This window comes from Manis pentadactyla, chromosome 3, assembly GCF_030020395.1.
Source record: "Manis pentadactyla isolate mManPen7 chromosome 3, mManPen7.hap1, whole genome shotgun sequence".
NCBI classification, from domain to species: domain Eukaryota; kingdom Metazoa; phylum Chordata; class Mammalia; order Pholidota; family Manidae; genus Manis; species Manis pentadactyla.
Window position 1 is genome coordinate 158,886,557 of NC_080021.1, and position 22,776 is coordinate 158,909,332.

The window sequence follows — 22,776 nt, forward strand, 5'->3', positions numbered from 1 at the left end:
TGTATGTAGTCTCTGGCCCAAGCCCACTGATATGAGTAGCAGACATTTGGAAGACAGCTGACTGGGATTGGGAATACATGGTTCAAGTTGAAAAACCAAATAATAATAAGGAACCCATAAGGTGACCAGACCTGTGACCTTGTTTTAACCAAGCTGATAAGGCACACAGTACTCACAGGAATGGGTTCAAATTACTCAATCATACTTCTGTAACATCACGGTCTTCCTGGTTTTCAGAATAAAACTTTGTGCTTTTGATATAAATACTCTATAATAAAATGTTTGACTAATATATATGATAGTATTCATCAGCCTGTAATTTTTCTTTTTTTAACCAATGACCTGGTTATAGAGGTTTTTCCTTTTCTGTTCAGGAGCAAGCTCTTGTTTTTCCCTTCCTATCAAATAGAGAATAGACACAGGAGTAAAATCCATGGTTTGACAGCAATGTTACTTGAACCATTACTTTGCATTCCTCAATTTCATTTTTCCCCAGGGTTTACCTGTAAGTACCCAAATTATGTTGAATTTCATTTTGCCTTCTCTAAGTTAGACATTAATGACCAAAGACTGGGAGGAAAGAAATTACCAACAAACTAAGGGAACTATTCCTGGAGGGTTTTTGTTTCCTAAAACAGGAATTATTAGAAGAACTATTTAAAATTTGGTTACATGTTTTTTTACTTTCAAAGGGAAGTGTTCTGTTTTGAATGGGAAAGTGTGAATTTATTAGTTTTGAGACCCACTGATACCATAATTTGCACTTAAAGACAATAACTTTTACATATTTAGCAGTACTTTAGTACTAAGAACAGTAAATTGACATCTTTTTTACTTTTATTTTGCTTTAGTAACTAAAACTACTAGTAAAAGAAAAAATGTTTTGATCTTGACAAATAATAAGAGTATACTAAACAAGGGATACTTACTATTTCAGATGGAACAATTTTTTCTGTGAACAAATTATACAAGCCAGGAAAAGTCCAAACAGATGAATGAAAAATTCTTGACATCAAAGTATCCATCAAAGATTATTTCATTTGATAAAATTAATATTCTAAGAAAAGATTCCTTAAAAATCAAAGAGCCATCACTCCATTTGTTGTTTAACTCACTATCATTTTTTCAATAGTGAGATAATACTGATTTTAAATTATTCTCTAGGAAACATAGATGAGTAACATTATCATTCAGTTATATCATTAGTGGGCTCTTTTCAAATTTTGCCTGGTGAGCTCACAATCTGTAACATCTCTAGGAGAATTTGATCTACCATTCCTATTATCCTTATAAAAGTGAATTAGAAGTGAATGCTGCCCAAAGAACATGAATCTAGTTCAGCTAAATAGGTTTTCTTACAGGGTGAAAAGACTGGTTGTGGGTTTAGGCAAAATGATATTTAGGTTAACTTTGGAGTGTTTTCAGAGAAAAGATGTCAATTTACTGTTTTCAAAATCAATCATGTATTTCAGTTCTTTAATTGATGGGGGCAGAAACTTGTCTGGTTTAAGGTCAGGCTTTTCAATTGTGCCACTATATTAAATGTTTAAGTTCCTAAAATCCTATGCATCCATTTCCCATCTGTATGGACATGTCTGTATTATTTCACAGGTATTTTCAGAAGTTGACTCGTAAGTATTCACTTGCTTACTATGTAAGCTAATGGAGGCGGGGAATAAAAGATGAATAAAAGTTGATTATGAGTTACCTACCATCTAATAATGAATCTAATAATGAAGCCATTCTCACAGGTCTTGAAGAATTAGACTTGAAGTTTAATCTTTTCTAAGTGTGAAATGATAAAATTCCCACATCTATCATTTGGTTTCTTAAAACAGCATGATTTTTCATGCTATATTTACTCTTCAAACACTTTATCCATAAAGTCTGACACAAACCAGATTGATTTACACTTTGGTAAAATCCTTCCAAAGTGCAATTTGGATGACAATTTAATGTTAGTGTTATATATATGGAAAATGACATGCTCATTAGCTTAAGAAAAGGCAGGTAGAGTGGGGTATGAATTGTACAAAGCATACTGTAGGTTTTAATGTGTTTTCAATTTTTTAAGCTTCCAAAATTAAAACCTTGAATTGCAAAATAAGAAAGCTATTTCTGTAATTTACTAGTATCTGGAATATTTTGTCAATGAGAAGACATAAATGTGTTTTAAAACACAAAAACATTCTTGCTTTCGGTTGCAAGTACAGCAATTTCATACAATTAAAGGTTTGTAATTACCATGATTTGTTGTTAACATAGGTAAGTTTTGTCACAAATTATGAGTGTCCAAAATATTTTTCTGGAATGCCATTGTAAGTATCTGTGGGAATTGTCACTTTGGGCTGCAGTTTAGAAATTTGAGCCAGTATTCAATTTCAAGTGGAATTGAAAAATAAAATTTCTGGATGGTACTAATGGCCAATTTGCACTTCCCACAGCACATTCTGCTTATGAAAGGTATACCAAAATAACTGAGGTAACTCTTTAGCCTTTAAGGCATAGTAGCTTCTAGCCATGGCATTCACCTCTGACATATTTCCATGTGGCACATAAATCACAAGGGTCATTGCAGCAGCATAGTATTTTAGCAGAATGTGCTCCTCAGCAATGATAATCTTCATCAAAACTGTCTATGACATCAATTCATTCAGCCTAAAACAAGTTCTTGTTTAAAAAAGAAAAAAGTAATTGTGGTGGGGACTTGATAACGGGGGGAATCTAGTAACCACAATGTTGCTCATGTGGCTGTATATTAATGATACTATAAAAAAAATAATTGTGCAGGTGTTTACCAAAGAAAGGGAGCAAGTGCAAAACTTTGGGTTAAGTATCTCGGGGATGGGAAGGGAATGCTCACAGGGAAGAAGAGTCTTAATTTTCATAGTCTTGTTCTACTATTTTTGATTTCCAGATCTATAGGTGTTCAGAAAGCCAGTGTGGCTGCAGTACTTTACCAGGAGATACAACAAAATGAAGCCAGCCTACATACTGCTTGAAGACAATTGTTAGAAAGTAGCCACCAATTCAGAAGCCAGTGAGATATCAGGGCAGCAGAACAGAAGGTGGGATGGATTAGACCCTATGAAATACCACAGTCCTAAATGGAATAGCCACAGTCCTAAAATGGAATTTTATTGTAATACTTTAATACTGATATATGCCTGATCACCTAGTGATAATTCATAAGTTTAGTAGTTCACAACATTTTTAGAAAGCATGTAATATTAACATATTACATAAGAAGGTGTTAAAAATGTTGAAAGAATGAATTATTTACCACAGTCCTTTTTAAAAACCTTGGTCCTTTTTGAAAAATCAACATTGAATTTTTAAAAATCAAAAAGAAAGTAAGTTTTTCCCCCACAAAATGCATAAGAACCACTTGCTGGCATTTGTATGTAACGGCCTGGAATAAAATGGGTCAAATTTTCAAAGGTAGTAACAGCTTGTACAAGGATTTGTTTTATTTGATTTAGCACCAAGTAAGGGTAAATTATGCCATTAAAGATATGGTCAGGTTTCTCCTCTCTCTCTCATATTGCCCTGCTTTCCCTACCAGTCTATAAGCACGCACCCTCATTGCCACACTAAGGAATGGGATCAGTTTCATTTTAAAATGGCTGCTCAAGTTATACACATCTGCAGAGTTCCTTCCCTGCCAGGTGATAGAATTTAAGCTCCAGGTGGTGTCAACTTCTTTGATTAGGAATAAAGAACTTAAGCAAACTCAATAATTTTCCTGGTTTTTTTTAACTGGTCATGTAAATCCTTTTAATTGCTACACCTGTTTACTAATTATGATTGTTATACATGTAAAGGGGTTTTCCCCAGGCTTACCTGATCTATTTCCTAATGACAGAGTATGCTTGCTTTACCTAGTACTGTGGGTTTTCTTTTATTCACTGTGATTTTTTTCTACTTTGTTCCTCATCAAGGCTGAACATACATTTTGATCAAAAAGAGAAACTGGCAAGTAGATCCTAAAGCACACATTTCTTAATGTGAGTAACATCTGAAAACTTAAGATTTTAATTACATTTTCCTTTGGAAATTCAACTTAGGTGTTTGCAAGAACTTGGACAATGTCAATTTCTAAGATAAATCATATTCCTCAGTACACATATATTTTCAAAAGAAGAGTCAGAGGAAAGTAATATTTCCTATTGGCTAATTAATACATTTTTATAGCAAACTGAAAATTCTGAGTAAACTGAAGGTATGTAACAATAAATACAGCATATGTAAAGGCAGCAGTGAATTTGCATTCTGGAATGAAACTGTAAATCCAGTTGCTTTTTTCCTGGAATTTTATAGAATAGTATCTCACAAAACCATGTACTACAGTGCTAAAGATAGCTTTTTTTGGCAAAGAAACCTTTACCACCAGGTGCTCATCTGAACAAGTTAGATTACTACCAATTGCTCTTTTCATTATGCTCTAAAAGATTTTTCAAAAGTTTAGACATCTCGATGTTTTTGAATTGCACACACATGAAGATAACTGGATAGAACACACTAGGCAATTTCAAAAGATGAATTTTGTAGTATCTGACTCATTTGGCACATTTTCAATTTACAAAATAAAATCAGTAGAAATGAAACCATATAGTTTTCAAAAAATTCATACATGCCAGCTTAGGACAAGGAGCATCTGCTCATCTTAGTAGTTTTATGCCCTTTTCCTCATGGAGTAGCTGATGATTGCTGGTTTGCTTGTGGAACTTTGGTTTGTAGGAAAGCATATACGTAGGGCCAGATCTTGTTGGTTTCTGTTCCGGAGAATGTTTCCAACACTCCTTTTTTCCTATAGATGATAAACACAGGTCTGAGTCTTCCTACTGAGCTTTCTCAAAGTGATTCCTAAAAGATGCTAATGTGGATTCAGGGGTCTCAGTAAGTATAGGTCTGTGTGATAAAAAGAGAAGGCACTGCCTGGGCATTGACACACCTAGATTTTGGTTTCAGTTGTGCCCTCTGGCTTACAAAAATAGTCAACTAAAAATAATAGCATCTGTCATTTATTGAACACTTGCTAAGTACTTGACATAAAATAGTTCATTTAATCCTTTCTAAAGCTCAAATTTCCTTATTTTACTGATAAAACTGTGATAGAGATGTAAAATAATAGCCCAAATCATCGAACTGGTACTAGGTTTCCAAACAGGGCCTGCCAGACACCAGAACACCACTTGACTTTCTTGTCTATTTACCCACTTGCAAACAGCTTTCTACTGCTTGATTAGGTTTCTTTCTGCTCACTTAGGTGGTTTTTTCTTCTATGCTATCCCTTTGAATTTTAGGGGAAAGGGCAATAAAAAGTTTTGTTTTTCTTGTGTTTCCTATTGTTATTCTCCATTTCTCCAAGGCAGACTGGCTGGCTTGTCACCAGACAAGCAGCCAAAGTCTGTTTACTTGTTTCCTGAGGGGAAAATGGTGAGGATCAGACTCCTAGGGTCACTTTTCAAAACAAACAGATACCCTCCAGAGATTCTGGCATTTCCCTTGCTTACACTCCTCCAACCCACTCATAAACACGGTCTTGAAGGCTATATAAGAGCCCTGAGGAACTCTGGTTTATCACTTTCTAAAAACAGGATCAGTTAGAGGACCTCTGCAACCTTTCCATTAGATTTTCAGAGGTTCCACTGGGGACAAAGGCATTTATTTCTTTCTTGTTACCTCATAAAATTTGTCAGAGTTAAGACTCATTTAAGTAATTCTCACTGTTTTCTTGGTAAGAAACATGTGCTAAGGAGAAATACTAAGCAAATACAATTTTCTTTGCATATTAGAAGTCCTCTTCCTAAATTCACAGGCATTTTGTAAAGTTTTCAAGAGAACAAACTTTTTAACTGCTTTAAATCTCTTGAAGAGCCACTTTAAAAATCAAGCCAGTGCCACAGGTGGGTTTATTACTCACGGCACAAGTACAGGCACCTATTTAACTCTAAAGCTGTACCTTGGATGAACATTTGTCATTTTAATTTTTATGCAATATAATGGATCTAGCTTCAACTATTAGTCCTCCAAAGAATAAGAGAATTGTGTTGTTTGTAAACTCAGACCTAATTACACCATAAATGTCCCACGACTAAATGAGTTTTTCAAACACCAATGCAAGTGTAAGTACTTTTTAATAACAATGCTGACTATCACTAAGGTTGCTGCAAATATGTTACTTTCAATTTTTGGTTAACTCCAGCCCTGCTTCTATGTGTGAGAATTTAGAAGGAAAAGCTTCAATTAATGGGAAGAGGTAGCAAAAGCCAGAAGCCTAGAAAGAGTAGGGTATCTCCTATGACCCGTAAGACAAGAAAATGCAATGAGGAAAAGGCATTCTCTTCAATAAATGGTGTTTGGAAAACTAGACACTACATGCAAAATAATGAAACTGGATCAGTCTTATACCATACACAAAAAACAAAATGGATTAAAGACCTAAATGAAAGACCTGAAACCACAAAACTCCTAGAAGGAAAATAGATAGTAAACAAAACTCTTTAACATTGGCATTAGTGATCTTTTTTCTGGATGTCTCCACAGGCAAAGGAAACAAAAGCAATAATAAACATGTGGGACTACATCAAACCAAAAAGCATCTGCACAGCAAAGGAAACCAACAAAACAAAAAGGCAGCCTACTCTGTGGGAGAATATATTTGCAACTGATGTATCAGATAAGGGGTTAATATCCAAAATATATAAAGAACTTACACAACTTAATACCAGAAAGCAAAAATAATCCACTTGAAAAAAAATGGGCAGAGGACCTGAATGGACATTTTTCCAAAGAAGAAACACAGATGGCCAACAGGCACATGAAAAGATGTTCAACATCACTAATCATCAGTGAAATGCAAATCAAAACCACAATGAGCTATCACTCCCCACCAGTCAGAATGGCTAATATAAAAAAAATATAAGAAATAACAAATGTTAGGATATGGAGAAAAGGGAACCTTAGGACACTGTTGGTGGAAATGTAAATTGGTGCAGCCACTGTGGAAAGGAATATGGAGGTTTCTCAAAAAAACTAAAAATAGAAGTCCCATACAACTGAGCAATTCCACTTCTGGGAATTTACCTGAAAACAAAATCACAAATTTGAAAAGATATATGCACCCCTCTGTTCATTGCAGGCTGGTGGTTACCCAGTTAAGGGGTGAGGGGAAACAGGTGAAGGGGATAAAGAGGTACAACCTGCAAATTATAAAATAAACTTTTCATGGGGATGGAAGTACAGCATAGGGAATATACTCAGTAATATTGTAATTTCTTTGTAGGCATGTAACTACATTTACCATGGTAAGCACTTAGTCATGTACATAATTGTTGAATCACTATGTTGAGCATCTGGAACAAGTATTTTAGAACAGCTACATTTCTATTAAAAAATGAAAAAAAGAGAAAATAGGGATTGGATCATACACTTCATCTTTGTAGCCTCCCCAACTTCCATTCCCAAATTTTGACAGATGTAATCCCCACTTCCACTGCAGTAGGTGATTCCCTCTGTTATTAATAGCCTTGCAGTATTGCTATCATCAGCCCAGCAACAACGTGTTTTCCCTTCTCGTTACTTCTCACTGAAGAACAAACCCCTTTGGAGAAACAGCTTCTTTACCAAACTTAGTCCATGAGATTCAAGTGAGGTTGTTGCCACTTCCCAGCTTCAAGGATGGATGTGATCAGAGTTAGCCAGTGCCAACTCCAGAACTTCTGCTGGCAAAGAGACTCTTTTCTGCTGGGGCAGCTGAACTGGTAGAAGCAAGCTGGAGAGCTGAGGGGCTGACATACAGACACCCCACCTGAGATCAAAGCCAACACAGGAATGTAGAGGCTGATGACAATGAACACCTCCACCCAGGATCTACCTTTGGACTTTTTAGTTACATGATCAATACATTTTCCTTTTGCTTAAGCTACTGTAAATTAGTTTCCTGACTGACAGAAGCACACATCACATTTTATGATAACTACTGTTTACCCAGCTCTCCACCTCACCCACATATAGAAGGTAGGTTTCTTGGGGCCTGGAAAGGACTGGGCCTAATTATCTATGTGGACCAAGGGCCTAGCACAGTGTCCAAAGTGTAAATAATAACAGCTACCACTGATTGATTTAACAGTGCCAGCTGCTCTAAGTCTTTATTCAGATTCTCAATTTCCTTAACGATCCTATAATGTTGGCACTCTAAGTGCTCTGAATTTACAAATGAAGAATTTGTGGCACAGAGGTTAAATACCTTGCTCAGGGCCACACAGCTGGTACACAGCAGAGCCAGCCTCATTAAATAAATCACAAAATCATAGTAACAGCTACTGTTGAAAGTGAATAGATAACTCCCTTGTCATTTTACCTTCCAGAAATAACTGTTAAAACAGTTTGGAGACTTTTGCTTCAAATTTCACTGCATACTTCCCCTATTACAACAAGAAGAAAAATTGCTAATAATTTATATAGTGCTAATGATAGCTAATAATTGTATAGTGCTTACTATGCATCAGACACAATTCTAGGAGTTACATATATTAACTAAGTGTTTTCACCCTCTCTTCTCCATTTTACAGATGAAAAGACAGAGTTAAGGCTAAGTTAATAAAGGTGAGCTGGGATTTGAACTAAGGCAGTCTGGCTCCAGAGACTGTGCTATAACTATAACACTGAAGCACCTTGACACTGAATCATTATTCAGTGAATGAAGGAAAGGAAAGGGGATGCAATAAAGCTACTGCAAGGAGACAGAAAGACTGAGTAAGGAAATTGCATTTTCTTAGCCTGAGTCAAATATTAATTCAGTATAGTTCCCATATTTGTTTTGGAATATGAATTCCCTGAACAACAAACAAAACTGCATTAGAATATAAGCTTTTAAAGACTATATTATTCTATTAGCTAAATAAATGATAAGGATAATTGTCATTTGAGTTTCCTGTGCTATAGTGTCCTCTATTGGCACAGGTAGTGGGCATTATTAGTTTTGCCTCCCCAGCACTCAGTCCATCTCTCCCATCCTGTGACTGGTTCAGGAATGGGCAGTGACCTAGGTCTAAAACAGTTAGTACAAGGCATTCCCTGACCACAGTGGCTATTCAAGTTGGTTCAACTGCTTCGTGCTTGAGGCTTTATACACTGGAGGAAAGGCAACCCTTCAGAGCTTTGTAAGAGGACACGCTGACCATTCCTGGCAACTATCTGCAACTATGCAGGAAGCTTAGGATGAAACCAATCCAAAGCTGAGAGAAGGGCAACTCTGATTAAACCTGGGGGGCAACTGAAGCTCAACCTACCTCTTAGACTTCTCTGTTACCCATGCTAGTAAATTTCCTATATTTTTTAAACCGACTAAAAATGGATCTTCTGGTATTTTAGCATTTCAGCTGAAAAGCACGGATGATCAAAAACTTAGTGCTCCATCATACAACAGAAGTTCTGAAAAGTGACAAACTCACTGGTAATACTCCAGGACTGGCTCTGTTTGGACCTCGTAAGCCTTCAGTCTCTTGACGACTGTCTCTGGTTTGTCATCCTCACGCTGAATGAGAGGCTCTCCAGTCAGATCGTCAATGCCCTAAACAGGAGTTAGAAGAGCGTGGTATCAAGCATCTTATTTTTGAAGGATATTTTTATAAGCAATTAAATGATTTATAAGCGGACACCTTGTCTACACAAGTGCCAAGCACAAAACTGCTTTTGTATAAAGAGAACCAAATCCAAATACAGATCATTGCAACACAGGGCCATGAGAGCCCACAGTCATTTCCAGCATCAGGCACTTTCTTGTTAGTGTAGAAGGTTGTCTAAGCAGCCTCTAAATAATTTTGTACATACACACACACACACACACACAAAAAAAAAAAATGATTTAGTGACAGACTGGAATCTCAACTGCAAGCCCTAAATAAGCCACGGGGTAATTCCATTACCCCAATTCCTAACACATTCTTTGGCACTGAGTAAGAAATCAGTACATGCTTTTGAATGAATAACAAAGCCCTGTTGCTCCTGGGGATGCTTTTACTAACTGAGTGGACTAAATCAATCAACTACATCAAGTAACCTGAGAATATATCCTCCAGTGCTTTGATCAGGGGTAGGATATATACCCACAGGTCATAAAACTTATGGCTGTGAGGCAATGGAATATTATTCAGCCATAAGAAGAAAATAAATCCTACCAATTTGCAACAACATGGATGGAGCTAGAGGGTATTATGCTCAGTGAAATAAGCCAAGCAGAGAAGGACAAGTACCAAATGATTTCACTCATATGTGGAATATAAGAACAAAGGAAAAACTGAAGGAACAAAAACAGCAGCAGAATCACAGAACCCAAGAAAGAACTAACAGTTACCAAAGGGAAAGGAACTGGGGAGGATGGGTGGGAAGGGAGGGAGAAGGGCGGGGGAGAAGAAAGGGAGCCTTATGATTAGCATGTATAATGTGGTGGGGGACATAGGGAGGGCTGTGCAACACAGAGAAGACAAGTATTGATTTTACAGCATCTTACTATGCTGATGGACAGTGACTGTTATGTGAGGGGCACGTGGTGAAGGGGGGAGTCTAGTAAACATAATGTTCCTTGTAATTGTAGATTAAAGATACCAAAAAACCCCCACAAAACTTACGGCTGTGAGGGCAAGAGGAATCAGCAATAGTCTGCTGGGCAGAAGGCCAGGTTAGCTCTACCACACCTACTTACCACAGCTTTGGGAGGGTTGAACTCTATGTTGTAGACTCGACCACTGGCTGGATGAATCCAGCGAGCAGTGAGGCGTTGCTTAATGACCTCAAAGGGCACGTTCAGGTTAATCACTGTGTCTATCTGATAAACTTTATCCAGGGCTTCTGCCTGCGGAAGTGTCCTTGGAAAACCTTTACAAATTAAAAAGTAGAGCAAAGGAAGGAAAGGTGGGAGGGAAGAGGAAGAAAATTCATTAATGGTGAGCAGTCTGAACAAAAGCAGTAACACCAGGCAGGCTGATCACAGCTAGAGGACAACTGTGATGATTAATTTTATGTGTCAACTTGACTGGGCCACAGGATGCTGGGGTGCTGAAATACTTGGCCAAACATTATTCTGGGTGTGTCTGTGGGGGGTGTTTTGGGTGAGATTAACATTTAAATCAGTAGACTGAGTAAAACAGATTGTCTTCCCCAATGAGAGTGGGCCTCATCTAATGCACTGAAGATGTGGATAGAACAATCGGGCGGACCCCTTCCCCCAAGAGAAAAGGGGGGAATTCCTTCTACCTGGCTGCCTTGGAACAAGACATAGGCTTTTCCTGCCTTCAGATTCAAACTGAAACATGAGCTCCTCTGGGCTTTAAGCCTCCTGGCCTCCAGCCTGGAACTACACCACCTATCTGCATTCTTGGGGCTCCAGCAACCCGAATCACCCCTAAGATCTTGGGACTTGTCAGCCTCCATAATCAAGTGAGCCTATTCCCTATAACAAATAGTTCTCTTTCTCTTTTAGAAATGAAAAATCAACCTATCCTCAAGGGCTCTGCCACACCTCTGGCTGGGGGAAGTTGACAGCTGACTGTAAGTTCCTGTCAGCCTTCCTTCTTTCTTTTGTGGTGATGCTCCCTTGTCATCAAATATTCTCAGAGGAGCAGGAAGGAGCTAAAGGCACAACTGAAAGGAGCTGAGAAATCGTGCAGTCCACTTCCCTCTTTCCATTCAGATAAAGAAAGAGGCCCAGAAAAGATGACTGACCTAAGGCCTCAAGGTGGTGAGTGGCCACACTCAGGCCCTTGGCCCACCACCTATGATGTCTGTCTATAGCCCATGAGGTGCTCATTCTCCTGACCACACTCATCATTCCGGCAGCTGAAGTGCACCCAACACTCCACTTACCATCCAATAGCCAGCTATACTGGGTGAGATTTTTCAGCTCATGAAGGGCCAGCCGAGTCATGACATCATCTGGGATTAGCTTCCCTTGGTCAATGAAAGTCTTGGCTAACACACCAATTTCTACAGCAGAAGAGAGGGGGGAAAAAGTTATGTGCAAGTGCATTTTTTTAATCCCATTCCAGGCTGCTAGGAAACTAGTTGCCTAAAGAGGACCTCTGGATTGCACATTCATATGAAAACGTGCGTCAACTTTACTGATAAAAACAGAAGCTACAAAGTAATGTATGCCTATTTCAAATTCTCTATTATGTAAAAATATATAAATGTAAATGTATAGACAAAAAAGTTGCAGTTCTCCAGGGCTGAGTACCTAAAGCTGGTAAACTGGTATTGATCCCTAGCCTTCTCTCACTCTTCACACCAAGCCCTCTTCTAAGCTCTCAACTAACGATAGCAAGTAGCTTGAAATGATGAGACTAACTAAAAAAGTAATTAATTTCAAAAGAATGGCATCAAAAAAAGATGATCTGCTCTTGCTACTTCTGTTCAACATTGTATCAGATTCTAGCCAGTGCAATTAGTCTAGAAAAAAAAATAAAGACACCCAGAAAGGAGAAAGTAAAACACTTCTGTTTGCAGATGACATGATCTTCTATAAAAAAAAACCCAAAGGAATCCACTACATCTATTAGAAGTAATAAATGAGTTCAGCACAGTTGCAGGGCACAAGATCAATATACAAAAATGTAGCAATGAACAATCTAAAAATGAAATTAAGAATACAATTCCATTCACAATTTCATCAAAAAGATAAAAATCTTAGCAATACATTTCTCATATAATTTTTTTATTAAGGTAGTATTGATGTACTCTTATGAAGGTTTCACATGGAAAACAATGTGGTTACTACATTCACCCATATTATCAAGTCCCCCCCATACCCCATTGCAGTCGCTGTCCATCAGTGCAGCAAGATGCCACAGAGTCACTACTTCTCTTCTCTGTGCTACAGTATCTTCCCCATGATCCCCCCCAACACCATGTGTACTCGTCATAATACCTGTCAATCCCCTTCTCCCTCCCTCCCCACCCACCCTCCCCCATCCCTCCCCTTTGGTAACTGCTAGTCCCTTCTTGGAGTCTGTGAGTCTGCTGCTATTTTGTTCCTTCAGTTATGCTTTGTTGTTATATTCCACAAATGAGGGAAATCATTTGGTACTTGTCTTTCTCCACCTGGCATATTTCACTGAGCATAATACCCTCTAGCTCCATCCATGTTGTTGAAATAGTAGGATTTGTTTCCTTTTTATGGCAGAATAATACTCTATTGTGTATATATACCACATCTTCTTTATCCATTCATCTACTGATGGACACTTAGGTTGTTTCCATATCTTGGCTATTATAAATAGTGCTGCAATAAATATAGGGGTGCATATGTCTTTTTGAAACTGGGCTCCTGTTTTCTTAGGGTAAATTCTTAGAAGTGGAATTCCTGGGTCAAATGGTACTTCTATTATTAGTTTTTTGAGGAACCTCCATATTGCTTTCCATAATGGTTGAACTAGCTTACATTCCCACCAGCAGTGTAGGAGGGTTCCCCTTTCTCTACATCTTCGCCAGCATTTGTTGTTCTTAGTCTTTTTGATGCTGGCCATCCTAACTGGCGTGAGGTGATATCTCATTGTCATTTTAATTTGCATTTCCCTGATAATTAGCAATGTGGAGCATCTTTTTATGTGGCTGTTGGCCATCTGAATTTCTTCTTTGGAGAAGTGTGTCTGTTCATATCCTCTGCCCATTTTTAATAAGGTTATTTACTTTTTGGTTGTTGAGGTGTGTGAGTTCTTTATATATCTTGGATGTTAACCCCTTGTCGGATATGTTGTTTAAAATATATTCTCCCATACTGTAGGATGCCTTTTTGTTCTGCTGATGGTGTCCTTTGCTGTACAGAAGCTTTTTAGTTTGACGTAGTCCCATGTGTTCATTTTTGCTTTGGTTTCTCTTACCAAAGGAGATGTGTTCAGGAAAAGGTTGCTCCTGTATATATTTAGGAGATTTTTGCCTATGTTGTCTTCTAAGAGTTTAATGGTTTCATGACTTATATTCACATCTTTGATCCATTTTGAGTTTACTTTAGTGTTTGGGGTTAGACAATAATCCAGTTTCATTCTCTTGTATGTAGCTGTCCAGTTTTGCCAACACCAGTTATTGAAGAGGCTGTCATTTCTCCATTGTATATCCACAGCTCTTTTATCATATATTCATTGACCATATATGCTTGGGTTTATATCTAGGCTCTCTAGTCAGTTTCATTGGTCTATGGGTCTGTTCTTGTGCCAGTACCAAATTGTCTTGATTACTGTGGCTTTGTAGTAGAGCTTGAAGTCAGGGAGCATAATCCCCAGCAAAACATTTTTAAAAAGAAATGCAAAACTGGTCATCTGAAAACCTCAACCATGTTGATAGAAATTAAAGAACAGTTAACTAATTAGAGAAGTTAATATTAAAATGGCAACACACCCCCAAAATGATCTACAGATTCAATGTGATCCTATCAAAATCTTAGCTGATATCTCTGCAGAAACTGACAAACTGATCCTATAATTATATGGAAATGTAAGACACCCAGAATAGCCAAAACAATCTTGAAAAAAAGAACAAAACTGAGGACTCATACCTCAGATTTCAAAACAGCTATCAAGACTATGTGATACTGACATAAGGGCAAACATATAGATTAATGGAACAGAAATAACCCCTCACATTTACAGCAATTGATTTTTGACAAGGATAAATGTGATATATCCATACAAAATTATATTATCCACCCATAAAAAAATGAAGTACTGACACATGTTACAGAGTATATGAACTTTGAAAACATTATGCTAAGTGAAAGAAGTCAAACACAGAAGACCATATATTGTATCATTCCATTTTTATGAAATGTTTAGAATAGGCAAATCTATAAAGAGAAAAGGAAGATTTGCCTATGGCTGGGAGTGCTGGGAAAAAATGGGGAGTGACTACTAATGGGAACAGGGTTTTTTTGGGGGGTAATAAAAATACTCCAAAATTGTGTTAATAGTTGCACAATTCTGGATATACTAAAAAACACTTAATCATATATTTTAATAGGGTTAATTTTATAGTATGTAAATTATACCTCACTAAATAATTTTTTCAAGGAAGAGATGAAAAATGCCAGGTAAGCAAAAAAAAAGTCACTCATAATCCCATCATTACTTAGAAATAATTATTGTTAAAACTGATAATATAAAACCCCCAAATATTTTTTTGTGAATTGTCCCATGTATAGTCTAATAGTCTTTTTTCATTCACTACTAACAATTTCCTATATCAATTAACATTTATCCACAATAGTTACTAACATCTGAAGCCTGTAATGCTTCCATTGGAGTTTATTTAAAAGGAAAAATGATTCAGATTCCCTACGTCAAAGTCCAAGCAATGCATTACATGTCAAATGCTCCTCCCTCACAAAGTTACATGGGAGGGCTCTTATCCAGGGTATTCTTTGGACATATAGTACATTTTTTATTCCTTGATTGTCTATAATATTTTATCTGAATCAACTCCTCATAAAAAATACTGCTTCCATTTTGATTCAGAAATTAACAAACTTGAGAGCTTCCCCTGCCTACAAAACACAAAAATCTGGTTTAAAAATAAATTACTCAGAATAAGTTAATTTTCTGCAAAAGTTATACACAAACAAAAATTGAAAAAGTAGGTTGAAGGAAAACAAGGTAGATTAAAAACAGCTTTTAACTTTAGGGATAATGATCAGAAATTCTGAAACATGGAGACATTAATCTGAGAGATGAGAGTTTGTATAATATAAATAGCCATTTTTAATTCTGCATTTCCTTTTAAAAATTTAGTCATTCTTTTAACATTACCCAAAGCAACCACACCTCATATCTGAAAGAGCTGAAAACACCTTATTGTTTGAGCAGCTGTGAAGTACAAAAAGAGAGGCCTAACAACCTGTAAATAACAGTTCTGTTTTGCATAAGTCAAGTGGAAGAGCCACAGAGAATTACCTAGTTCCTGCCAAAACTGCTTTTAGCAATGTTATATAATAAAGTACATAAAACCTTACTTTGAAAACATGTTGAAACAAAACAAAACAAAGCAAGCAGAATGACAGGAATGAGTTAAATGATAGCTTTACACCCAGTCAAGTGAAAGGCTTTAAAAAAAAACAGCCTTTCTCAAACAATAAAGACTCACATTGCTGGAACTATCTGTTTTCATGTTTGCTATGGACAGATTTGTGTCCTGCCCAAATCCGTATGTTGAAGCCCTAACTCCCAGTGTGGTTACCTCTGGGGGACAGGAAGGATATGTGATGGGGGAGGCACACAGGGAAGCCCCAAAACACTGGTTTTCTGTCTGGCAATGGGTAAATGAGTGCTCATTTTATTATTCTTCTAACATTACATATAAATTAGAATACATTCATGCATGGGATATTTCACAGGTATTCTATCAAAAATAAAAACCTCCCATGTCCATTGGTTTTTTCTCAGACCAACACCTAATCTCTCTCCTCTTCACTGACACAACCTAGAAAGAGTTCCCACCCAGGTCTATGTCCTCCTCTTCCTACTCTGCTTCAGGACAGTCTCTCAACTCAAGAACTGTGTAAGGCCCACCTGGGTCTGCCCTCATCTCATCTCTCCCCATCTCCTTCCCCACCATTTCCACCCAACCCTCAAACCACACCCCAGACAATGAGCTCCACTATTCGGGGTCCTCCCAGCCTTTGTACAAGCCTCTTCCGCCTGTCTGTTGCCTAATAAGTTAGTCATCTTTCAAGATATATCTTGAAGGGCCCTTCATGGTGAAGTGTCCCTCAACCTTCTGGGCAAGCAAAAGTCCCTCCTCTGGACTTCTGTAGTGTCATAGATTTGTCTCTATTGGTGCATTTATCACATTGCTGGAACTATCTGTTCTCATGTTTGCTATGGACAGATCTGTGTCCTGCCCAAATCCGTACGTTGAAGCCCTAACTCCCATTGTGGATATATTTACAGAGAGGGCCTTTAAGGAGGTAATTAAGGTTCAATGAGGTCATAAAGGTGGGACTTAAATCCAGTATGACTAGTCCTTACAAGAGGAAGAGATACCAGGAATGCACACACAGCAGAGGAAAGACCACATGAGAACAGTGAGAAGGAAAGCCAGAAAGAAAGGCCACACCAAAAACTAACCCGGCTGGCACCATGATCTTGGGCTTCTAGCCTCCAGAACTATGAGAAAACAAGTTTTTATTGTTTAAGCTACCTGGTCTGTGGTATGCTGTTATGGCAGCCTGGGCAGACTAATACACATGGCCATCTGCCCACCTGCCCACCACGTTCTGATTGTGAGCACCCCCAGTGGGACATGTCTGTATCTCTTGTACCTAGCACACATTAGGTAGTTGATGGATCCATGAATGAATGGATGGATGGACAGATGAGCTGCCCAGGTTCTCCTGGATTCTAGCCATGGAATTTTAAAAAGTCTAACTTGTTTTGTTTTAAAAAAATCTAGCAAAAGCCTATTTTCTTTGAGAAAGTACTTCTTATCACGTTAGCCTTTTAAAACACTCTTTAGAGTATTTAAATAAAGTATAGGGCACCCATAAAATAATGGAAGAGGGAAACAACCCAAATGTCCATCAACTCATGAATGCATAAATAAAATGTGGAATATTATTTGGCAATAAAAAGGAATGAGGTAGCAATACATACTACAACATGGCTGAGCCTTAAAAACATTATGCTAAGTGAAAGAAGCCAGACACAAAAAACTACATATTGTATGATTCCATTTGTATGAAATGTTCAGAATAAGCATATCAATAGAGACAGAAGGGAGATTAGTGTTGCCAAGGGCTCAGATTGGGTGGGTGGGAATGTGAGTGACTGCTAATGGGTACAAGGTTTCTTTTGGGGAGATGAAAATGTTCTAAAATTGACTGTGGTGATGGCTGCACACCTCTGTGAATATATGTAAGTCCACTGATTGTAAACCCTAAATGGGTTAAATATATGGTATGTGAACTACGTCTCAATAAAGCTGTTAGGAAAAAAGAAGCAGGACAATCCTTATGGAAAGCAGTATTGCTAAAGGTACAGAACAGTACTATAGTTTGCTACTGTTTGTGCAAAGAAGGAAAATAAACAGGGTAGAATAGGTAAACATTTGGTTGTATGTGTATGAACTAGCTCTGGAAGGATCTTTTCACTAAATGTCCTTTTCTATTTTTTGGAATTCCAAACCATGTAAATGTATTGCTTATTATAAATCAATTTTTGCCATCACAAAAATAATTTGCTCTACTGTCAATATTATTCAAATTAAACATACCTATGCTGCATGGGTGTACATAACATAAGTTTGTTAGTTTTAGGGAGGAAGAAATTGCCTCTACCCCTTGAAGTTCTTCTAGCTGATCTAAGAATCAAATTGACATGAGACAGATTAAACGGAGGAAAAAAAAACAAAGTTTACTTACATATATATGGGGAAGCCATAGACATGAGTTCCAAAGACGGTCAGGGAGAATGAGGTATATATGTCATCCTGAACCAAGGAGAAGGGGGTAGGAGTCTGAGACTTCAAAGGAAAAGGCAAGTAATTCACAGGAATATGAAAATAGTAAATGTTTGATAAACAAATGTTTGATGGGCTACATAGAAACAATTGGGGGTGGGCACAGAGAGGAATTTCAACAAACTTAGCCTCATCCTTTCCTGTCTACCACATCTAATTTATAATACAGTTATCTAAGGTAACAGCCTCTATCTAAATTCTTTTTATGCAGTTGGGGGGTGGGAGGTCAAAGATTCTTTCTAAGTCGTTTGGGGCTTGCTGGTTTTCAGTTCAAATAATATGCATGTCACAATGGGCTGTCCTGCCCTTGGTCCCTACATTAGACATACAGAATCTTGGTAGTGAGAGGCCTTGAAGATGAGTAGAGTTCAACTCTCCCAAATTACAGATAAGTACAAATGAGATTCAAAAGGGTTAACAATCTAGTCTAGGGTTATGTCCTTGAAAAGAACTAAACTGTACTTCAGTTTCTCAAACTTTGGGCAATCACATGGCAACCTTCCAGCTTCTGTCACAGCTGACCTACTATTTGCTATAATAGTTCATACTGTAGTAGCTTTTCTTTAAAGTGACTCAGCCTTTTAAATTAATAAGCTATATGCTCAAAAAATTAAAGGTTTAGCGTTACCGGTTTTCAAATACACTTTGAAGTAAATGAAAATTTTTTTCTACTTAAAATTATCTCATGAAAGGGAGAGAGTATTTAATTGGCACACAAGGAGTCCTAGCTATTTTCCCTTGTCTCCCAGTCACTGCTATTTATTATTAAGCAAATTCTTTAACCTCTTCCTGAACTCAGTTTCTCATCTCTAAATGGAGGGCTGGACTAAGGGTCACACTCAAGTATCCTGACACCAGGTCCAGTGATGGTCCATGGTAACTCCAGGTTTGCTACTGTCAACAGGTTACCTCCTGTTTTCTGTGCCCTTACCACACCTACTGGAATGATTTTAAACTTTAGCTATAAAATATAGCCATAGGTCATAATACACAACACCCTCATGAAATAGTGGCTGGAGAGTAAAGGGGCTCCATCCTACTGCAGCACTATTTGATGATGCCAGATTTATAGCAATTCTACCCCAGGGAATTTATTTGAAGGAAATAAGCAGAGATGCTGCCAAATGTTCATGTATAAAGACAGAACGGTATTTAATTTAATATACCAAAGAATGGCTAATGACATACATGTCTAATGATAGGAAAATGTTTAAATTAACAATTATGCAATCTTGATGAAATCAAATATAATTTTAAGACTGCTTAATGACGTATGAACATGCTTATAAGTGAAAAAGGTATCTTATCATTTAGAATATAACAACTCTGCAAATACATATGCAGCAGAGAAAAAATCACATAAGAAAAGGCAGCAAAGGGTTAATTATAATTGTCTCTGAATGGTGGAATGATGAGGATTTTAATTTTCTTTCTTTATATTCTCATGACATGCTTTTTTTCCTTTATAATAAGTAAACTTTTAGTTTAAAAAGTATTTTTAAATAAAAGATTATACCTCTCTTTTGGCTCTGATTTTGTAGGAAACGTCCAAACCCACAAAATACAAAATATTTTTCTTTTGTTAGATGAGAAAAATAGTTACTGAGAAGATATTCTTAGTTCTGAGATATAGAACATCTGTAATAACAATCTCATGACACCTCCCTGAACTCCATTTTCTGTTTTCTTTGTTAAAGAATTGCTCTTAAAGACTCCAAAATGAACAGGCACCTAAGGCAAACTGAACATTTTTTTCAGAGATCTCCTCCTCCTCCCCCCTCTAGCCTCTCTTTTCCTGTGGAGCCAGAAAGAAGACAGCAGGCATGTCTGGGGATGTTAAGAATGAGCAAAGAGCATTGTTTCTTAATTTTTAAAGAAGTGTACTTAGTTGGCCTTAAATTTAATTTTTTTAAACGATTTGTTTTCTTCACAAATTAATGTATCCTTAGCTCTATGCTGATGGTGTTCTCTAACCACACAGTTATGCCTCATTGCTCAGATTTTTTCCAGAGAATCCTTTAAGGATTCTTTACTCCTTTCCACTTTGTATAACATTACCTGCACTGGTGCAATACTGGTGACTGTTCATTGTTACCTAACTACTTCAGTACATTGCATCAAGAACATTTAGCAAGTGAGCCGAACAATTAAACCTTTTGAAGAAGTTTAACTATAAAACTCTTCATGATTTTTAAAAGATTCGTGTTAGAAGAGGAAAAAATTAACTGATTTGCCAGACTAAGTGCTGAACCAAAGAACTCCAAGAGACAAACTAAAAGCACTGGGGTGATTCTTTTTTCATTTATATGTCAGTCTTTTGAAACAAACCAACCAACACACCTAGAAATAACCTCAGTGCCCATCAATAGGGGACTGGTTAAATAAACCATAATTTAACAAATAGCAAATAATAATTTAGCAAAGCTATTCAAATGTTAAAAGAAATAGATTTCTATATTCTCATGTGGACAGAATTCCTAGATACAGGATACCTAGGTGATATCCTGGTGAAGAATACATATATAAGTATATCCCTTATTTTGTGTGTTTATATATAAATACACATTTCTAAAAGGAAACACTAGACACTGTTCTCCTCTGAAGAATGAGACTGAGACAGGTGTTGAGAAGGTGCTTTACCTTCCATTTCATGTACTTCGTCCTTTTTCCTATCCTTTCTTATCTTGTGCAGGCATTATTTTCATAGGTTCTGTTTGGTAAAGGTCAACAGTTTTGAGAAAAAAACTCATCCTGCTGCTGACTTTTTCAAACCAGCTTTCTTGAGATATAATTTGCATCATTTAAGTCTCCCATTGTAAAGTGTACAGTTCGTTGACTGGATTTTGTGCTGAGTTTTAAGAATTTATCTGGCATGAGAAACAAAATCTTTCAGATAACCGTGCACAAGAATAGCTTTCGTGTCTAAGACATCTCTGGGGGTATCAAAGATCTAAGCCAATTTCGTAACTGCAAGGAGGGTAAATAATAACACGCCTTCAGATTATGGGTCGGAACCGGAAAAGCCCGTTTAACAACCACCACCAAAAGTGAAAAAGAGAACAAAGGTTTCAGGTCAAACTTCAGTTCTCGAGATGAAAGGGCACGTAGAGGATAAGCCACAGCTCCATGACCCTTAGGAGCAGCTGCGACTCGGTCTGGACGTGCCTCTCAAAGCCAGAGGTTTCCTCTACTGTCTGAACTTCGAACTTGTCCTAACTTCCTAGTCCCTTCCCCCGCCCGAAGCAGCCCAGGGAGGCCCGAGGTGTGGAGGTGTAGAGCTCAGCAGCCCGAGGTCTCTCCCCGGGCGGCGGCAGGGAGATGCTGCGTCGCGCCCCAGGACCCGCATCCCCGCCCGCTGACCGCGCCCGGCCGCTCCTCTGGCCCGGGCTCCCACCTGTGCCGCGTAGCATGTTGTCTCGGAGCAGGTCCCCGCTGGAGAGGTGCTTCAGCTCAAAGTGCTTGGTGATGCGAGACGACACGGTGCCCTTGCCGGAGCCCGGCGCCCCCATGATCACCGCGCGCAGCAGCCGCGAGGACGCCCCCATGGCCGCACCGAGAGGCTCGCGCCGCGTTGACCGCGGGGCCACGGCCTGGCCGCGCGCTCCCCGGGCTTCCGCGGCTCCGGACCCGCCGGCTGGCAGCGCAGCGAGCAGGCGGCGGCCGCAGCCCCGGCGCTCCCGGAAGTGAGGCGACGGCCCCCGGGGCCGCCCCGCCCGCGCCCAGCCGACCTCACGCCAGCCCCGCGGCCCCCCGCGGCGCCTCCGCCCGCGCCCGGCGCGCCCCCTCCGAGCTCCCTCGGCGACCCCCGCGAGCCCCTCGGCCACCCGGCGCCCACCTGCGCCTCTCTTCCCCACCTGCCCTCTCCCCGCTGCTCCCTATGACCGCCCCTCCATGCCTCCTTTGCTCCCCTCCACGTCGGGGTCCTCCCGAGGCCTCCGCCGCGACCCCTGCATATGCCCCCACTTCCCTCAGGTCCAGCCCCGCGCCCTGTCAGCGCCCCGCCCTGTCGTGCCCAGTCCCAGCCGGTTAGACCTCTCCAGCTTCTGAGCACCGCCGGCAACTCCTGAGCGCCTCCTCCCTACCTCAAGCCGCCTCCCACCCCCACTCACACTACCTCTCAGTTACCCGATGTCACCATGCCCCGCAACACCCTCTGTGCCCCCTTGTTCCCTCGCCTCTACCAGGCTCTGTCCGGCCTAGTCCCCGCCAGACAACCCGCCTTCCCTCCGTGCCTCTCCCAACCCCTGCACCCCCTGGCCACCACCCTTTCCC

The 22,776-nt window shown here is 39.0% G+C and overlaps 1 protein-coding gene across 2 annotated transcripts; it reads right to left on the minus strand.

The window, feature by feature from the left end:
• Nucleotides 1-3,117: 3,117 nt before the first annotated feature.
• On the minus strand, nt 3,118-22,209 carry AK3 (adenylate kinase 3). 2 transcript variants are annotated; one of them, XM_036928433.2, is made up of 5 exons: nt 21,899-22,202; nt 11,869-11,988; nt 10,709-10,881; nt 9,459-9,577; nt 3,118-4,810 (listed from the first exon to the last, which is right to left on the minus strand). In XM_036928433.2, exons 1-5 carry the CDS (start codon nt 22,047-22,049, stop codon nt 4,690-4,692), a joined length of 684 nt encoding a protein of 227 aa, XP_036784328.1. In that variant the 5' UTR covers nt 22,050-22,202; the 3' UTR covers nt 3,118-4,689. The 2 variants fall into 2 exon arrangements, with proteins under 2 accessions (XP_036784328.1, XP_036784330.1); XM_036928435.2 differs by lacking the exon at nt 3,118-4,810 and adding an exon at nt 8,399-8,429 and having other exon boundaries at nt 21,899-22,209.
• Nucleotides 22,210-22,776: the final 567 nt, after the last annotated feature.